The following is a 20599-nucleotide window of genomic DNA, read 5'->3' on the forward strand; positions in this document are numbered from 1 at the left end:
TTGTATCAGCCTCTATCGCCACCCCTGGCAGTGCATTCCAGGTACCCACCACTCTCTGTGTAAAGAACCTACCTCTGACATCTCTCCTAGACATTCCTCCATTCACCTTAAATGGATGTCCTCTGGTATTGGCCATTGCCACCCTGGGGAAAAGGTGCTTGCTGTCCACTCTGTCCCTCGTAATCTTATACACCTCTATCAAGTCACCTCTCAAGCTCTGTCGCTGCAAAGAGAAAAGCCCTAGCTCGCTCAACCTTTCCTCATAAGACACATTCTCTAACCCAGGTAGCATCCTGGTAAATCTCCTCTGCACCATCTTCCACATCCTTCCTATAATAAGGTGACCAGAACTGAACACAATACTCCAAGTGTGGTCTAAGCAGAGTTTTATAGAGCTGCAACATTACCTCACGGCTTTGAACTCAATCCCCCGACTGATGAAGGCCAGCACACCATACGCCTTTTTAACCATCCTATCAACTTGCACAGCAGCTTTGAGGGATCTCTGGACTTGGTCCCCAATCTCCCTGTTCCTCCACACTGCTCAGAATCCTGCCATTAACCTTGTACTCCGCCTTCAAGTTTGATCTGCCAAGGTGTATCACTTCACACATTTCTGGACTGAACTTCATCTGCCACTTCTCCACTCTGCATCCTGTTTTAACCTACGACAACCTTCTACACTATCCACAACACCTCCAACAGAAGTGTTATTTGCAGACCTTATTTCTGTTCATGAAGCAATACCCTCTTTCTGCTCTCCTAACTTACTGGCTGGAAACATTCTCCTGAATGTAGCCCAGGAACTCTGAGCCTAGAGCCACTTCCCCATGAAAGGTGGTCAGTTCCGCAGGGCCTACTGAAAGGAACAGAATCTCACAGGGAGCTCCAGATTCCATAGTTAAAGATTCATCACTATCACACCTTCCATCTCAAGAATAAATAACTATCACAGGCACATCCACCAGCAGAGAAAGAGAGTGTGCAAGAGACATTATCAGGGAGAGCATTCCCAGGAGATTCTACTCACCTGTTGGGCTCTGGTCTTGTATGGAACTGTACAAGTCAGCCTTGACCATTCCTTGGTTTGCACATGGACAGATAGATGCAGGAGATTCGCTCAGTGACAGGCAGGCTGATTGGTCTTTATGGCTTAATGGAGCAATTTTGGTTCACACAGGGAGTCAGAATTCACTCAGATTCAATGGTTACTCGAGCCAAGTCAGTGCAATGGTGGCAAATGTGGCGAAGAAAGTTCAATGTTCTTCCCGCAGACTGGAACTTCAGTCTGAGTGCAGGGCTTGGTATTTGAAAGTTGCACCTTATTAATATTTGGATTAACAGCATCAAGTCTTTATTATAGTTCAATTAATATTTGCAGCATTTGTCTCATAATAGAAAGCAGAGATAGCTGGCACGCTGTGAGTCAGTGCATTCATTGAGAAGGTTTTACGGTTGCAAGATTACAATCCTCCCCAGTCATCACCGGGAGGGGGCAGCTGTGGATTGGGGTTAATAATCCTGCTCTACAAATAGCAACAAAACCTTCCAGTGGGAACGGCCCACAGAATCAAACCAAGGTTCCATAAATAGATCCTTTTTAGTTCAAACATATACACAACATTCCATCTGATCCATTTCAAATTTCAAGATTATTTAAAACTCAGAGGAACTGAGGTGATAGGAAATTAAAATAAATTTATTTGCAAAATTTTCCATTAGAACGATTCTGTTTCTTGCAGTTAAACTGAGGCCGTTGGTAGACCTTTGTTAGTTGTGGAGCAGGATGGTAGTTACAAGGCAGGGAAGGGTAGGGAGAGTGGTGTTATATCATCGCCACATCCTGGAGCTGGGCCTGGGAGAAGGCAGAGCTCCCCCCTGGGCCAGAGAGGGACTGAGGGACAGTGAGGCTCAGTCCCCTCCCTCCAGGGACACTGGCTGGCAACCTCCGGCCATAGCTGGATGACGTGTAGGAGGATGAAGAGAAGGACATTGAGTAACCAGATCCTGTAGCATCAAAGCTTCCACGTCTGGAGCCTGTTCTGGATCCTGTTCTTGAACCTGATCGGGAACCTGCAGAAGAACCAGCCCCACTCACATTGTAGGGGCTGTAGTATCCTTTGGTGGATTGTGAGGAGGCCTCCAACAGACGCAGACCTGACCCTTCCTCAATCATAGATCGATCCATCGCATCCTTGTAAGAGATCTTCAGTTTGGTTTTGGGGCAGGTTATATACTTTGCATAGGCCCCAACATCCCTTAGTTTTTGCACAGTGCGGCTATCAATGGTTCCCTTCTGTAAAGCTTCATCCAAGGACACTCGGCCTGGCACGTCTGGTTCAATCAATCCTCCAGTCAGATACTGCACCTCCAGGAATCTTTGACCAGCTTCATAATACAGCCACCCTTTCTTCAAGGCTTGAGCAGCAGACATCTTGGTCTTGGTTCTTGGGTCCTCAAATCCATGGAAAGCCTTCTGAGCAAGATTGATCCTGTCCACCATAATTTTGTCAACAAGGGTTTTGCCAACTGCTTCTGTGACTGAATACTTCTCTCCTGTATTGGGATCAATGATTCCTCCAGTGCATGCTTGAGCCTCGAGCAGACGTTGTCCAGTGATGTTGTCCACTAGGTTTCGGTGCATTGCCTCTGTGATGGAAACTTTCTCAAGGGTATCAGTGTCCAAGATGCCAGCAACTGGACCAGTCTCCTCCATAGGGTCACTCCATGCAACTACATGGCTTCTCATTGGGCTTGCTTGTTGGCTCGTATATGAAGATGAAGATCCAACCGAGGAAGATCTTGAGCGGAATCCACTCATGTTCCCTGATAACATATCAGCAAATTCAGTTATGGACAAAGCCCCTGAGCGATATAGGTCCAACGAGCCTTGGTCAATCAAACCTTTAGCCAAAGCATCATCGATGTCATACTGTCTTCCAGATCTTCTGTCAGTTATCATTGACTTAACAACTCCATCTGATGAAGATATGGTTACTTCCTCCCATTCACACTCTTGCTCAGACAGTTCGCTGTATGTCTGATGATCAATGAGTCCTTTACGATAAGCCTCATAGACAGACATTTCTTTGCCAGTCTCGGGATCTACAATAACTACCCGTCGCTTGCGGACTGATGACTTGGAGGAAGTCTTCCTCTCTCGCTTCTTCTCCTTCAGTGGTAATAAACAGAGTCCAGTGTCGGGATCCACAACACACCGCTCCTTCAGCTGCAAGTAGGTCAGATTTTCCTCAGTGTTTGGATCAAAAAAACCTTTGGTATCATCACCTGGATCTAACAATATCTTGTTCATCTCCTCGTCAAACAGCCCACGCTTGTAGGCCACTTCCACTGGGAGGCGATGACTGTGTTCAGGATCAATGATCCCTCCGGTAGCAATCTGGGACTCTAGTAAACGGATTCCATGGTCTTTCAGAATCAAACCTTTCTGCATAGCTTGAAAGAGAGACACCAGTTTCCCTGAGTAAGGGTCTCTGTAACCAGTGACAGCACGCTCAGCTGACAGAAGCTTGTCCTTAAACTCTGGCCCCACCACTCCCATCTTGACTGCCTCAGCAACAGTTAACTTCATGTTTTTGATCGGGTCTATCATGTAACCTGTTGCTGCTTGGGCCTCTAACAACTCGAAGGCAGTCCCAGGTCTGATCATGCCCTTCTTCATAGCTTGGTAGATAGACAGCCTCTCCTTGGAGGCCTCAACAAACACACCTGAAATACAACTTGTGCCTTCCAGGTATTTCTTGATACTGTCACTAACCTCTTCGACAGTGGTCTCACCTTCTTCTAGCCTCTGAGCTAAGGAATTTTCAATGATCTTTGATTCTATGAGTTGGTCCATCGTGATCTGCTTGCGTAGACCTTTGAATATTAACCTTTTCCTGTCCGTCAGATTCAAGAGATGATGGCCTGTCTTTTCATCAGTCTTGCATTTTGCAAGCAGCTGAGTATAATTTAATGCCTCATCAGTGCTGGGGTCAAGAAATCCTTGTGCGCCTGTGGCAGGTTCGGTGAGGAGGCTGTAGGTCTCACGGTCGAGATAACCACGTTGAAAGGCAATCTCCAGAGGCAGATGATGGCTGTACTGTGGGTCGATAATTCCACCTGTGGCCAGCTGGGCATCAAGCAACCTAACCGCATAGTCTTTTACAATTAGCCCTTTCTTCATGGCCTGGAAGAGGGAGATGACCTTGCCAGTGTAAGGGTCTCGGTAGCCGGTGACAGCTCTTTCTGCTGACAGCAGCTTGTCATGGAGTTCAGGACCCACCACACCTTCCCTCACAGCCTCATCCACAGTCAGCCTCTTATTCCTCACTGGATCAAGGATAAAGCCAGTGGCAACCTGGGCCTCAAGCAGGGACTGAGCCACTTCTGGTTTCACCCAATCTTTCTTCATTGCTTGATACAGATTTGACACCTCCTTGACAGCAGACTTGTACACACCGCTGATAGCACCAGTTCCAAACAGGAACTTCCTCACATTCTCCATTTCACACACCTGCTGCACCGTCAGCTGCTTCTCCTTCAGTTTGGTGAGTGTTTCCAGATCAATAATTCCCGAGGCATAGAGATGATCGGCAGTGACCTTGCCCCGGAAGCATCTGAAGGTAATCATTTCATATCCCCGTCGTATTTCCACTTGCTCAACAATCTCAATGATTATTAAAATGAGACGCTCACGTGTTAGCCTTCCCATTTGAAATTCCTTTGTCAGTCTGACCCTCTCCTCTTCTGAGATGTACTCAGACTGTAAGATCTCCCATACTGACATAGACTTCCCACCCAAAGACCCTGAAGGAATTTCCACTTTTGTGCTCTCAAACTCCTTTTGCATCTGTGTCTCACTATAGACCTTGCTTTCAACCACACTTGGCTTCTCGCTTTCTGTCATGGGCAAGAGGCACAGACCAGTTGCTTGATCTGAAATACACTTAGTCTTCAACTGATGGTAAGTGACATCTTCCTTAGTGTTGGGATCAATAAATCTTTTGGCATTGTCATGAGCATCAAGGAACCTCTGGTTCATCTCCTCATCAAACATTCGCCGCTTGTAGGCCACATCAACTGGCAGCCGATGGCTGGTTGTGGGGTCAATGATGCCACCAGATGCCACCTGTGCTTGCAGGAGCTGCATTCCATGGTCTTTGGGTACAAGGTCCTTTCTCATTGCTTCAAATAAGGAGATCTTACGCCCAGTGTAGGGGTCTGTGTATCCTGTTACCGCTTTCTCTGCAGCCAGAAGCTTCTCATGGAGCTCTGGCCCAACAAGACCATCCTTCACTGCGTCATCAACGGTGAGGGTGCGATTCTTCACTGGGTCAACAAGGAATCCTGTTGCTGCCTGAGCTTCCAGTAAAGCTTCTGCAGTGGATTGACACAACAGATTCTTCTTCATTGCTTGGTAGAAACTCATTGTCTCTTGGGTGGGCTCCATAAACACTCCAGCGATACTGTTCGAGCCCTGAAGGTATTTCCTCACCGACTCCAACTTGCTCACATCTTCTGGCTTTGCCTTCCCTTTCTTCAGTTCATCAAAAGTTTTCCCATCGATGATCTTCGATTCCAACAACTCACTGGCCGGAACCTTCTCCCTCAGTCCAGTGAAGGTAATTTGTGGTTTTTTCTTCACCTCACTTTCCTCAATAATCGTTACAACAATTGTAATAATTTTCTCTATGGTTACTTTGCCTGACCTGTATTGCCGGATTAGATCTCGGCGTTGATCTTCAGTGAAATACTCTGAATTGATCAATTCCCAAATGGTGACAGTTTTCCCAGAGAATTTTCCAGATGGGACACTCACCACAGCCTTTTGGAAAATGTCCTTGGTTACCTCCTCAGGCTGGACGTCCACTCGCTTCATTGCTTCTTCTGTCAGTGGTAACAGGCAAAGTGACGTCTGAGGGTCAGTTCTGCACCTCTCCTTCAGCTGTTGGTAGGTGACACGTTCATCTGTGTTTGGTTCAATGAAACCTTTGGTGTCATCACTTGGAGTGGACACCAATTTGTTCATCTCCTCATCAAAGATTCTCCGCATGTAGGCCACATCAACTGGCAGCCGATGGCTGGTTGTGGGGTCAATGATGCCACCAGATGCCACCTGTGCCTGCAGTAGCTGCATTCCATGGTCTTTGGGTACAAGGTCCTTTCTCATTGCTTCAAATAAGGAGATCTTACACCCAGTGTAGGGGTCTGTGTATCCTGTTACTGCTTTCTCCGCAGCCAGGAGCTTCTCGTGGAGCTCTGGCCCAACGAGACCATCCTTCACTGCGTCATCGACGGTGAGCATGCGATTCTTCACTGGGTCAATGAGGAATCCTGTTGCTGCCTGAGCTTCTAATAAGTTCTCTGCTGTTCTTGGTCTCAATAGATTCTTCTTCATTGCTTGGTAGAAGCTTATTGTCTCTTGAGTGGGCTCCACAAACACTCCAGCAATACTGTCTGAGCCCTGAAGGTATTTCCTCACTGACTCCAACTTGCTCACATCTTCTGGCTTTGCCTTCCCTTTCTCCAGTTCATCAAAAGTTTTCTTGTTGATGATCTTCGATTCCAACAACTCACTGGCTGGAACTTCGTTCCTCAGCCCAGTGAAGAGGAGCAGTGGTTTTTTCTTTGTTTCTTCCTCTTCAATCACCGTGATAACAATTTTGATGATCTTTTCTACTGTGACCTTTCCTGACCTGTACTGTCGGATCAGATCCTTCCTTTGTTCCTCAGTAAAATACTCTGAATTTATCAACTCCAAGATGCTGACGGTTTTCCCAGAGAAGATGCCAGTGGGAACAGACACTGTTGTCTTCCCAAAGGTATCCCTTGTCTGCTCTTCATCATAAACAGTTTTGGATGTTACTGCTTTCTCACTCAAGGGCAGCAAGAGCAGGCCTGACTTTTCATCCTTTCGACACTTCTCCTTCAGCTGTTGGTAGGTGACTCTCTCATCCATGTTTGGATCATAGAAACCTCTAGTGTCATCACTTGGAGTGGACACCAACTTGTTCATCTCCTCATCAAACATTCCCCGCTTGTAGGCTGCATCAACTGGCAGCCGATGGCTGGTTGTGGGGTCAATAATGCCACCAGATGCCACCTGTGCCTGCAGGAGCTGCATTCCGTGGTCTTTGGGTACAAGGTCCTTTCTCATTGCTTCAAATAAGGAGATCTTACGTCCAGTGTAGGGGTCTGTGTATCCCGTTACCGCTTTCTCCGCAGCTAGAAGCTTCTCATGGAGCTCTGGCCCAACAAGACCATCCTTCACTGCGTCATCGACGGTGAGGGTCCGATTCTTCACTGGGTCAACGAGGAATCCTGTTGCTGCCTGAGCTTCCAGTAAGTTCTCTGCTGTTCTTGGTCTCAATAGATTCCTCTTCATTGCTTGATAGAAGCTCATCATCTCTTGCGTGGGCTCCATAAACACTCCAGCGATACTCTCTGAGCCCTGAAGGTATTTCCTCACCGACTCCAACTTGCTCACATCTTCTGGCTTGGCCTTCCCTTTCTCCAGTTCATCAAAAGTTTTCTTATCGATGATTTTCGATTCCAACAACTCACTGGCTGGAACCTTGTCCCTCAGCCCAGTGAAGAGCAGCTGCTTCTTGGTCTCAGTTTCTTCAATGGTGGTAATGATGAATTTAATAATATGTTCAATGGTGACCTTCCCTGACCTGTATTGCCAGATTAGATCTCGGCGTTGATCTTCGGTGAGATACTCCGAATTGATCAATTCCCAAATGGTGACGGTTCTCCCAGAGAATTTCCCAGATGGGACACTCACCACAGCCTTTTGGAAAATGTCCTTGGTTACTTCCTCAGGGTGGACGTCCACTCGTTTCATTGCTTCTTCTGTCAGTGGTAACAGGCAAAGTGACGTCTGAGGGTCAGTTCTGCACCTCTCCTTCAGCTGTTGGTAGGTGACACGTTCATCTGTGTTTGGTTCAATGAAACCTTTGGTGTCATCACTTGGAGTGGACACCAACTTGTTCATCTGCTCATCAAAGATTCCCCGCTTGTAGGCCACATCAACTGGCAGCCGATGGCTGGTTGTGGGGTCAATGATGCCACCAGATGCCACCTGTGCCTGCAGTAGCTGCATTCCATGATCTCTGGGTACAAGGTCCTTTCTCATTGCTTCAAATAAGGAGATCTTACACCCAGTGTAGGGGTCTGTATATCCCATAACCGCTTTCTCTGCAGCCAGGAGCTTCTCGTGGAGCTCTGGCCCAATAAGACCATCCTTCACTGCATCATCAACGGTGAGGGTGCAATTCTTCACTGGGTCGACGAGGAATCCTGTTGCTGCCTGAGCTTCTAATAAGTTCTCTGCTGTTCTTGGTCTCAGCAGATTCTTCTTCATTGCTTGGTAGAAGCTCAATGTCTCTTGGGTGGGCTCCACAAACACTCCAGCAATACTGTCTGAGCCCTGAAGGTATTTCCTCACCGACTCCAACTTGCTCACATCTTCTGGCTTTGCCTTCCCTTTCTCCAGTTCATCAAAAGTTTTCTTATCGATGATTTTCGATTCCAACAACTCACTGGCCGGAACTTTGTTCCTCAGCCCAGTGAAGAGGAGCAGTGGTTTTTTCTTTGTTTCTTCCTCTTCAATCACCGTGATAACAATTTTGATGATCTTTTCTACTGTGACCTTTCCTGACCTGTACTGTCGGATCAGATCCTTCCTTTGTTCCTCAGTAAAATACTTTGAATTTATCAACTCCAAGATGCTGACGGTTTTCCCAGAGAAGATGCCAGTGGGAACAGACACTGTTGTCTTCCCAAAGGTATCCCTTGTCTGCTCTTCATCATAAACAGTTTTGGATGTTACTGCTTTCTCACTCAAGGGCAGCAAGAGCAGGCCTGACTTTTCATCCTTTCGACACTTCTCCTTCAGCTGTTGGTAGGTGACTCTCTCATCCATGTTTGGATCATAGAAACCTCTAGTGTCATCACTTGGAGTGGACACCAACTTGTTCATCTCCTCATCAAACATTCCCCGCTTGTAGGCTGCATCAACTGGCAGCCGATGGCTGGTTGTGGGGTCAATAATGCCACCAGATGCCACCTGTGCCTGCAGGAGCTGCATTCCGTGGTCTTTGGGTACAAGGTCCTTTCTCATTGCTTCAAATAAGGAGATCTTACGTCCAGTGTAGGGGTCTGTGTATCCCGTTACCGCCTTCTCCGCAGCCAGGAGCTTCTCATGGAGCTCTGGCCCAACAAGACCATCCTTCACTGCGTCATCGACGGTGAGGGTCCGATTCTTCACTGGGTCAACGAGGAATCCTGTTGCTGCCTGAGCTTCCAGTAAGTTCTCTGCTGTTCTTGGTCTCAATAGATTCCTCTTCATTGCTTGATAGAAGCTCATCATCTCTTGGGTGGGCTCCACAAACACTCCCCCGATACTGTCCGAGCCCTGAAGGTATTTCCTCACCGACTCCAACTTGCTCACATCTTCTGGCTTGGCCTTCCCTTTCTCCAGTTCATCAAAAGTTTTCTTATCGATGATTTTCGATTCCAACAACTCACTGGCTGGAACCTTGTCCCTCAGCCCAGTGAAGAGCAGCTGCTTCTTGGTCTCAGTTTCTTCAATGGTGGTAATGATGAATTTAATAATATGTTCAATGGTGACCTTCCCTGACCTGTATTGCCAGATTAGATCTCGGCGTTGATCTTCGGTGAGATACTCCGAATTGATCAATTCCCAAATGGTGACGGTTCTCCCAGAGAATTTCCCAGATGGGACACTCACCACAGCCTTTTGGAAAATGTCCTTGGTTACTTCCTCAGGGTGGACGTCCACTCGTTTCATTGCTTCTTCTGTCAGTGGTAACAGGCAAAGTGACGTCTGAGGGTCAGTTCTGCACCTCTCCTTCAGCTGTTGGTAGGTGACACGTTCATCTGTGTTTGGTTCAATGAAACCTTTGGTGTCATCACTTGGAGTGGACACCAACTTGTTCATCTGCTCATCAAAGATTCCCCGCTTGTAAGCCACATCAACTGGCAGCCGATGGCTGGTTGTGGGGTCAATGATGCCACCAGATGCCACCTGTGCTTGCAGGAGCTGCATTCCATGGTCTTTGGGTACAAGGTCCTTTCTCATTGCTTCAAATAAGGAGATCTTACGCCCAGTGTAGGGGTCTGTATATCCCGTTACCGCTTTCTCCGCAGCCAGGAGCTTCTCGTGGAGCTCTGGCCCAACGAGGCCATCCTTCACTGCATCATCAACGGTGAGGATGCGATTCTTTACTGGGTCAATGAGGAATCCTGTTGCTGCCTGAGCTTCTAATAAGTTCTCTGCTGTTCTTGGTCTCAATAGATTCCTCTTCATTGCTCGGTAGAAGCTCATTGTCTCTTGGGTGGGCTCCACAAACACTCCAGCAATACTGTCCGAGCCCTGAAGGTATTTCCTCACTGACTCCAACTTGCTCACATCTTCTGGCTTTGCCTTCCCTTTCTCCAGTTCATCAAAAGTTTTCTCATCGATGATCTTCGATTCCAACAACTCACTGGCTGGAACCTTGTCCCTCAGTCCAGTGAAGAGCAGCTGCTTCTTGGTCTCAGTTTCTTCAATGGTAGTAATGATGAATTTAATAATATGTTCAATGGTGACCTTCCCTGACCTGTACTGTCGGATTAGATCTCGGCGTTGATCTTCGGTGAGATACTCTGAATTGATCAATTCCCAAATAGTGACAGTTTTCCCAGAGAATTTCCCGAATGGCACTGATACAATGGCTGTATTGAAGATGTCCTGTGTCTGCTCCATGGTATACCCTCCCTTTCTTGTCTCTGCTGCTTTGGTCAATGGCAAGAGGCAGAGGCCAGATTCTGGATCCTTTTGACACCTGTCCAGCAGCTGCAAGTATGTTAGGTTCTCCTGTGTGTTGGGGTCAAAGAATGCCTTGGCATCATCACTATCACCTGAAACTATCTCATTCATGTCCTCAGTAAATATCCCCTGTTTGCAGGCCTGGGCCATGGGCAGGCGGTGGCTGTTGACTGGATCAATGATCCCACCAGTGGCAACCTGTGCCTGCAGCAAGCGGATTGCATAACTCTGAGATATCAAGTCCTTTTGCATTGCTTGAAACAATGAGATTTGGTTGCCTGTGTAGGGATCCCTGTAACCAGTCACTGCCCTCTCTGCAGAAAGCAGTTTCTCCTGTAGCTCTGGTCCCACTACCCCTTCTCTGATTGCCTCATTGACAGGCAGCTTCCTGTTCTTTATTGGGTCAATGACGAAGCCAGACGCTGCCTGGGCCTCAAGTAACACTGTGGCAGTGGTGGGCTTTAATTGACTCTTTTTCATTGCATGGTAAATGCTCATTTTCTCCTTTGAGGGTTCAATGATCAAGCCAGCAACACAGCTCTTTCCCTGTAGATAGTTCTGAACACTCTCCTTTTGCGAGAGCTCCTTGACTGTGACAGAGCCTTTCTTCAGTTTGTCCAGCTGTTTCTTGTTGAGAATGCCAACCTGTTGTAACCGAGCTGCTGGCACTGGTTGGCGCAGGCCACTGAAAGAGAGCTTGTCCTCAGCACTCTCAGGGACAGAGTCTACAACATCCCTACCATTTGAAACAGCTCCAAGAGTGGCTTGGACCACAGCAGTCTCTTTGGCCATAATTTCGAGCTTCTGAGCTTTCAGTTGCTCCAGCTTTTCTCTCAGAGCCTGATTCTCATCAGCTAGCTGCTTCTCTTTCTCCTGTCTCTTCTTCTCCATTTCCTGAAGCTGTCTCTGCTTCTCGTGGACTTGGTTCTCAGCCTCTCTCTGCTTCCTTAGGGCTTCATCCATACTGGCCTGAAGCTGGACTTTGTCTTCCTCCAACCTCTTCATTTCCTTCATTTGTTCGTCCTTCAGAGACTTTGATTTCTCCAGCTCATCTTCATACAGCTGTTCTAACTTCTTCTTTTCAGCCTCAATCATCTTTTCTTTTTTGATTAGCAGCTCCTTCTCACTGAGAAAAGTTTGTTGAAGGACCTGAGTTGTTTGGACAATTTCTTGCTTTTTTCCTGCCTCCATCTGCAAGAACCAAGAACAAGAAATTCATCAACAACAACAAAACATCTGGCAGTTATCCGGCAGCTAACCCTAACCCTAAAGCATAAGGACATAAGAAATAGAAGCAGGAGGAGTAATTGGCCCCTTCTGCCTGCTCTGCCACTCTTCATGTCCAATCCTTTACCTAAACTCTACTTTCCTGCCCTAGCCTGATATCCCTCAAACACATTAATCTGTAGGTTTTTATTGATCTTTGTCTTGAATATACTGAGTGACTGAACCTCAACAGCCCTCTTGGACAGGGAATTCAGAGAACACAGAACAGTACAGGAACAGGCCCTTCACCCCACCATATCTGTGCTGACCATGATGCTAATCCAAACTAATCCCATCTGCCTGCACATAATCTATGTCCCTCCATCCCCTGCCTGTTCATATGTCTGTCTAAATGCCTCATAAATAATGCCATTGTAATCCAATGATTCACCACCCTCTGTGTATAGAATTTCTCATTTCTGTCCTGAATGACTGAGACCTAGTCTGAAACTGACCCAGTTTTAGACACAACAGCTGGGAAAACATCACCTCTGCAACCATCCTGTAAGAACTTTACACATTTCAATGAGATCAGCTCTCATTCTTCAAACTGCAGCAGAGGACAGGCCCAGTCTCTCCTCACAGGACAAACCCACCATCCCAAGAATTGATCTGGAACCTTTACTACACTTCTTCTGTTGCAAGTATATCCTTCCTTGGGTATGGAGACCAGATCTGCACACGATATTTCACATCAGCCTTAGCACAGCCCCAGATACTGGAGCAGGCTGTCTCTACTCTTGTACTCAAACTCACTTGCATTTAAGGCCAACATTCTGTTTGCTTTCTTCATTTCTTGCAGTACCTGCAAATTAATTCATGTACAATGTACAGTCCCCTTTAACACCGATCTTTTAATCTCTAATCTTCCCAGAGTCTACATCTACCACATGCTTCATTGCTTTATCAAACCCTCAATGTCCCTTGACATCCAAGCTTGCCTGCATTTGCATTCTTACCCTTCACCTTTAAAGAAAGGGTTTTCATTTTATTGAATTGTACAGCACAGAAACAGGCCCTTCGGCCCACCACATCCATGCTGACCTTCTTGCCCATCTGTACTGATCCCATTTACCAGCAGTAGGCCCACATTGGCCCTAAACTCTCTGAACTCACTTTTAAAAGACTCCCACATGTGTAGATGATCTGCAAGTGGCCGCTCCTGATCTACTTTTACTACGTCCTGTCCTGTGATATTCAAATCATCCTTTCCCCAGTTTCTGGACTTTTTATAACTACTTGAACACTTACAGCGCTATGGTCACTATCCCTAAGTTTTTCACCCACAGCCACTCCCACTGTCTGCCCAGCTTCATTCCCTGATTGGGCCCAGTACTGGCTCTTCTCTACCTATTGGCTCAAAAAACTTTCCTAGGTGCACATCAATATTCTGCCCCCTCTTTGCCTTTCACACCAAGGTGATCACAGTCAATACTGGGGAAGGTAAAATCCCTCCTATAATCCTTTTATTCCAGCTCCTCTCAGTGATTTGCCATCATATCTGCTCCCTCTTGCTCCCGCTCATCATTAGGAGGCCTGTGATATACCCCAGGAAAGTGATTGCCCTTCTGTCCAGGTTCTAGTCAGTGGGTTAGAGACGGTGTTTCACCAGCATGGATAGTCATAGAACTATACAGCATGGAAACAGGCCATTCAGCCCAACTCATCCCAGCTCCCAGCACTTGGTCCACAGCACTCTACGCCTAAACAAAACAAGTACTCACCTGGACATTTCTTAAATGCTGTAAGTGACCCAGCTTCAACCATTCTCTCAAGCAGTGTGTTCCAGGTACTCACCACTCTCTGGGTGAAGAAAATCTCTCTCAGATCCTCTCTTCTCCCTCTTACCCGAAATCTATGTCCTCTATATCATGGGGAAAGGTTTTGCCATCTACACTACCTGTACCCCTCATAGTTTGATACACCTCAATCATGTCCCTTCTTAATCTCCTCTACTCGAGGGAGAACAGCCGCAGCCTCTCCAATCTCTCCTCATAACTGAACTGCTCCATCCCAGGCAACAAATACTCTGCTGGAAGAACTCAACGTTTTGGTTTGAAACCATCATACCCGAAATGTCAACAATTCCTTCCCCTCCCCCCCCCCACCCCACCCCCCCCCAACAGATGCTGCGTCTACAGTGTCCTGTGTCATCATCTCAGATCTCAGTAATGCAAAAAGATGCATTTCACTGTGTTTCGATGCACATGTGACTAATAAAGTTATCTTGTCTAGGTGCAATGAAGTCAGGTCAGCAGGGGTCAGAGATCAGAAGTAGTAACTTTACCTCCTTGGTTTTCAACTGTAGCAACTCTGCCTCTTTCCTCAGTTTCTCCTTCTCCTCCTCCAGCCTCAGCAATGGCCATCTGCAGTTCACTGGCCTCCCTGCTTGCTGTGGTTCCACTGAAGTTCCAGTCGCTCTAGAAATGCTGTTCTTTTCCTTGCTGCTCTGCCTCAGTTTTCATGAAGCTTCAAGCTGATCTGTTTTTGCCTCATCTTTGAACTTCTGAGCTTCCCGCTCCGCCTTGGCTTGTGCCTCTGTCAGTCCGAGACCAACGCCTTCAGCTGTTGTGCTTCCTCACTGATCTCTTCTTGACGTCTGCGCTCAGTCAGCAATGCCTTTTGGAACTCCTCTGCCTCCTCGTCTCGACGTTGCTGCATCTCTTGCTTGTCTTCGGACAGTTTCTTTGCTTGCTCCTGAGCCTGATCTCTCTGCTTCTGCAGCACTTCAGCCTCAGCTTTTAGCCTGCTTGCCTCCTGAATAGCCTGCATCTTCTCCTTCAGCATCTTCTCTGCAAGAGCACGCTGTTGGGCCAGGTCTTCTTCAGCCAGCCTCCTCTGCCGGGCAGTCTCCTGGGCCTCCACACTCAGCCTGGCTGCTTCCTCTGCCAGCTGCTTCATCTTCTCAGCTTCCTCAGCAAGGTGTTTCTGGGTGTTGTCCTTGTCTTTCAGCACCAGCATCTTGTTCTCCTCCTCAATCCTGCTCTTCAGTTTGATCAGTTCCTCCATCTGGATTTTGACCTTGAAGAGCTCCCCTTCCGCTTGGTTCTTTTGCTTCATGGCCTCCGTCACCTCAGACTTGAGGCGCTGCAGCTCCTCGTCCAGCACTCCCTTCTGGTGGTCCGTCTCGTCCAGCTGCAGCTTGACCTTGGCCAGCTCCTGCTCAATGCTCGCCTTCTGCCTCAGGGTCTGCTCCGCAAACTTCTTGTGCTTCTCCATGTCGGCGTCAGCTGCTTGCTTCTGCTTCAGGGCTGCCTTGCTCAGCTTGTGCCCTCTTGGCAGCTTCCAGCTCCGCTTCCTTCCTCAGCTTCTCAGCGTCCTGCTGGGCCCTGGCCTTCTCCGCAACCTCCCTCTCGGCCTGCAGCTTGAGGCGTTCGGCCTCTTCGGCCTGCTGTCGACAGAAGGCCGCCTCCCTCTCGGCCTGCAGTCGTGCCTGCTCAGCCTCCTCAGCCAACCTCTTAGCTCGCTCAGCCTGCTCCTTCAGGCTGCCCACCACTGTCTGCTCCTGGATCTTGCTCTGCAGTAGCTCCTCCTCCTTCTGTTGTACCATTGCCAGGTGGGCCTTCTCCTCTGCCACAATCCGCTTCTGCGCAGCCTCCTGGGCCAGACTAATCTGCCTCTTAGCCTCCTGCTCCGACAGCTCCTTCTGCTTCCAGGCTTCCTCTGACTTTCTCTTCAGACGCTCGACCTCTTCGAGTGCTGCCTGGCGCTGGCGAGCAGCTTCTTCCTCTGCAGCAAGGATCTCTTTAACTTTTCGTTCAGCCTCTTGCCTCTTCTTTGCCTCCTGCGTGGCCATTCCTCGCTGCCTCTCGGCCTCTTCCTCGGCCTCCTGCTTACTGCGCTGTGTCTCCTCGGCAACCTTCTTCAGTTTTGTCAGCTCGATCTCTAGGTCGCCCCTTGCCTTCTGAAGCTTTCTCAAAGTTCAGTTTGAGGATCCTGATCTCCTCCTCAATGATCCTTCTGTGTTTTAATGTCTCCTCCACAATAACCTTCTGCCGTTCCAACTCAAGGTCTGAGTTCTTCCTCAGCTGCAAGATCCTTTCCTCAATGTCTTGCTTGTGTTGTGTGGCTTGTTCTTCCAGAAGCTTCCGTTGGAAAGCCTCGTCTTCAGCCATTCGCCGCAAACGCTCGTTCTCGGCCTCCTTCTCCTTCAGAACCATCTCGGCCTCTGTCTTCAGACGGGTGCCTTCATTAATGGCCGCCAGCTTCTCCTTCAGGATCCTCTCTGCTTCACTCCTCTGGTGGGCTGCCTCATCCTCAGCCAGTTGCCTCTGGCGTTTGGCCTCCTCCGCAACAGCTCGCAGTCTGGCTGCCTCGTCAGCTAGTTGCTTCATCTTCTCAGCCTCCTTCTCCAGGATCTGTTTGGTCTTCTCTGAGTTGGACCTCGTCTCCTCCTCCGTCTTTACCTTCAGCAGCAGAAGTGCTTCCATCTCAGTCTTGACCCTTGCCAGCTCTTCCTCCAGGAGCTTCCTCTGACGGAGAACCTCGTTCACCTCATTCTTCAGCCGGTACAGTTCCTCTCCAGGAGCATCCTCTGCTGTTCACCATTCTCTGTCTCTGCCCGTAACCGGATCAAACTCCTGCTCAGCCGACAACTTCTGCCCAGCCGTCTCATCTGCCAGTTTCCGCTGCTTTTCCAGCTCCTGCTCTGCCATTTCCTTCTGTCGTAAGGCAGACTCCTCCATTTTTGCTCTGCGTCTTGCCTCCCGCTCTGCCTCTTCTTTCTGTTTCTCTGCCTCCTCTTGAGCCAGTGACTTCTTGTGAGCCACTTCCTCTGCCTGTAGCCTCAACCGAAGAGCCTCGTTGGCCTTCTGCCGCCATTTCTCCAGCTCCTTCTCTGCCTCTTTCTTGGAATTCTCTGCCTCTTCCTGCTGCTTCTTCAATTTTGCTGCCTCTTCCTGTAACTGGGCAACAGTCTGGTGCTCTTGTTTGAGTGAGATCTCCAGCTGCATGGTTTTCTGCTCAAATGACATGCGCTTGCTCTGGAGTTCAGCTGCGGCACTTTTCTGGGCCACTTCCTGTGCTACCAGTAGCTGCTTCTCCTTCTCCACCTCAGCCTGCTTCATCTTCCTCTCCACTTCTTCTGCCAGGTTCTTGAAATGCTGCAGGTCCTCCAAAGCCTTTTGTTTCTCCCGAGCAGCATCCTGCTCTGCCTGAATCTTCAGCTTCAGTTCCTCCTCTGCCTGCTTCTTCTTCTGTGTCTCGTCCTTGACCTGCCGCCGAAGCCTCTCAGCCTCGTCCTGTGCCATCTTCCTCTGCCTGTCTGCCTCATCAGCTCGAGTCTTCAGCTGCTGCAGCTCCGATTCAGCAGAGGCTTTCTGCTTCTGCGCCGTCTCCAGCTGAATCTGGATAATTCGAATTTCTTCCTCTATCTTGGTGCGGCTGAGGAGCACCTCCTCCACCATCTTGGTCTTTTTCTTGATCTCCATCTCTGAAGAGCTCTTGAGTTGCTGGAACTCTTGCTGAACATTCTGCTTTTGCTGCTCAGCATCTACTGCCACAGCTTCCCTTCTGGTCACCTCCTCCTCGATCCTCTGCTGCAGTTCCTTGGCTGCCTTCTCGGCCTCAGCTTTGGCCTTTGCATGAGCTGTGGCCAGCTGCTTCTGGCTCTCCAGCTGAGCCTCCACCTCCTCTAACCGCTTGCGTTCCTCCTCCTTCAACTTTTCTGCAGCTTCCTAAATGTGAAAACATGAAGAGAAGGATCAGCAGTGAACATCTGGTGAGAGAAGAGTCCCAGGCAGAGAAAGCCCTGGGCAATGGTCTACAAGCACAAGGTAGACCACAGTCAGATCCACTGCTACTGGTTGTATCAGTGAGGTTCACTGTTTCAAGTGGCTCACTCAACTCCACCACTCACTGTGCCCAACAACTATCGTCAGACACCCCCCACCCACCCCCCAGTGAGGGAGTGAACACAACAGGCACCCACTAGGAGAAGGGCAAGAATGCTGCAAACCCTGTGGGGGGGGGGGGGGGGTGGGTGGGGAGGGAGCACGAACTCAAGGGGAGAGGAGACAGCATGCTATATAGAGTCACACTGCACAGAAAGGCCCTTTGGCCCATATTGTCCATGCCGACTGTGATGCCTGTCTAAGCTAATCCGATCTGCCTGCATTAGGCCCTTATCTCTCTACACACTTCCTATCCCAGTGCTTGTCCCAATGACTTTTAAACATTACAATTATATCCAACCCCACCACCATCAGCAGTTCATTCTAGATTTTAACCACCCTCTCTGTGGAAAAACTTTCCCCTCAAATCTCCTTTAAATTTCTCCCCTCTGACCTTAAACTTGACCGCTTTAGTTATAGACTCCACTGCCCTGGGAACAAGATTCTGACCATCTATTCCATCTATGCCTTTCAAATTTTATAAGGTCACCCCTCAGCCTCCCACATTCCAGTAAGAACAATCCCAGCCTTTCCAATCTCTCCTTATAGCTACAGCCCTCCATTCCAAGCACCCTGGTGAATGTCTTCTGCACTCTCTCTAGTGCTACCACACCCTCCCTCCCACACTGCAACATCCCCTCAGCACCCTTCCTCTCACAGTGACATTTCACCCTATCTATGCCCCTCATAATTTTATGTATCTCCATCATAAGATCACCCCTCAGCCTCCTACACTCCAGGGAAAACAGTCCTAGCCTATGCAGTCTCTTCTTATAACTCAAGCCCTCCAGTCCTGGCAACATCCTTGCGAATCTTTTAGAGTCGTAGAGTAATAAAAGCATGGAACCAGGCCCTTCAGCCCAACTGGTCCATGCTGACCATGGTGCCCACTGAGCTAGTCCCATTTGGCCCATATCCCTCTAAACCCTTTCTATTCATGTGTCCAAATGTCTTTTAAATGTAATTATTGTACCAAGGAATGAAGTTCTAGCCTGCTCAACCTTCTCCATAACCCAGACCCTCGAGTCCTGGCAGCATCCTCATAAATCTTCTCTCCACTCTTTCCAGTTTAATGATGCCTTTCCTAGAACAGGGCGACCAGAACTGTGTACAGTCATCCAAGTGCAGCCTCACTGATGTCTTATACAACTGCAACATAAGTTCCATCTCCTATACACAATGCCCTGACTGAGGCCAGCCTGCCAAATGCCTTCTTCACCACCCTGTCATCTGCAAATTTACTAATCATGACACCCACATTCTAATCCAAACCAAATCATTAACATAGATGACAAACAACAGTGGACCCAGCTCCGATCCCTGCGGCACACCACTGGTCACAGGCCTCCAGTCTGAAAAGCCCTCCACCGGCCTCTGAGTCAATTTTGTATCTAATTGTCTGTTCACCCTGGATTCCATATGGCCTAACCAATATTTTATAAAGTTGTACCAAGACCTCCCTGCTCGTTTACTCTGTGCCCAGCTAATGAAGACAAGTGTCCCATACGCCGCCTTCGCCATACAATCTACCTGTGCTGCCAACTTTAGGGACTGGGGACCTTTTACACCGATGTCCCTCTGTTGCTCAATACTCCCGAGGGCCCTGTCAATCATTTCCTCTGGGAAAGGTGAGGAATGCACATTCCCACTAGGGGAAGGTGAGAATGCTGGACTCCCATTGGGAGAGGGGTGGGAGCACTGGAATTCCAGTGGGAGATGGGAGGGAGCACTAGATTGTGTAGGGAGTGGTGAGAGGGCGCTGGTCTCTGGGAGAGGTGACTGCCACATTCCCATGGAAAGGAACAACAGCAAAACATCACGATAACAGAAAGCACCCAAGATGTTGGGTGAGGAACCACAACGAAGTGGAGAGGAAATACCACAGTGATACAACACTGAACACAACAAGTATGGAGGGAGGGTGATGGAATATTCAGATGATAAGCATTCACACAATTGAATAGCCAGACCTGGATCCCAGACTCCGGACCCTCCGGAATCCCAGAACTATCCAGATCCCAGACTCCAGAACTGCCCAGATCCCGGACTCTGGAACCGCCCAGATCCCAGAGCTGTCCAGATCCCAGACTCCAGAACCATCCAGATCCCGGACTGTGGAACCGCTCAGATCCCAGAACTGTCCAGATCCCAGACTCCAGAACCATCCAGATCCCGGACTGCGGAACTGCTCAGATCCCAGAACTGTCCAGATCCCAGACTCTGGAACTGCCCAGATCCCAGAACTGCCCAGCTCTTGGACAGCCAAGGAATGGAAGACTATTTCACTGACCCAGAGTAGGTATACAACCCAGAAACATAAACCAGCATTGGCTGGGACAGGTACAGCCCTGGGGTAAACGGCCCAAACCGTGCAGAGACAGAGAGAGAGAGACAGAGACTGACGATCAAGCAGGATGGAGCATGCAGTGACAATGGCAATGGCTGGTGTGACAGACTGCATTTACCTCCATTACTGCCCAACCAACACACACATTCGTTGAGGCAAGTGCTGCAGTAGAAAGGTGAGAAGCACAGCTAAAGTAAGAATGTATCTTCCAGCAAAGAAAAGCCAGCCTAAAAACACCAAAACCAGTCAGTACCATGC

At 48.7% G+C, this 20599-nt stretch overlaps 1 protein-coding gene across 1 annotated transcript in view; it reads right to left on the minus strand.

The window, feature by feature from the left end:
• Positions 1-20599, minus strand: part of LOC127571037 (plectin-like) — a 108529-nt gene that overhangs the window by 12222 nt on the left and 75708 nt on the right. The window contains 7 exon segments of the mRNA XM_052017034.1: positions 1031-12028; positions 14391-14656; positions 14659-15358; positions 15360-15998; positions 16000-16625; positions 16628-16679; positions 16681-17778. Of these exon segments, the coding sequence (XP_051872994.1) occupies positions 1826-12028; positions 14391-14656; positions 14659-15358; positions 15360-15998; positions 16000-16625; positions 16628-16679; positions 16681-17778 (13584 nt within the window). The 3' untranslated portion in view covers positions 1031-1825.

Source organism: Pristis pectinata, chromosome 5 (genome assembly GCF_009764475.1).
Source record: "Pristis pectinata isolate sPriPec2 chromosome 5, sPriPec2.1.pri, whole genome shotgun sequence".
NCBI lineage: Eukaryota > Metazoa > Chordata > Chondrichthyes > Rhinopristiformes > Pristidae > Pristis > Pristis pectinata.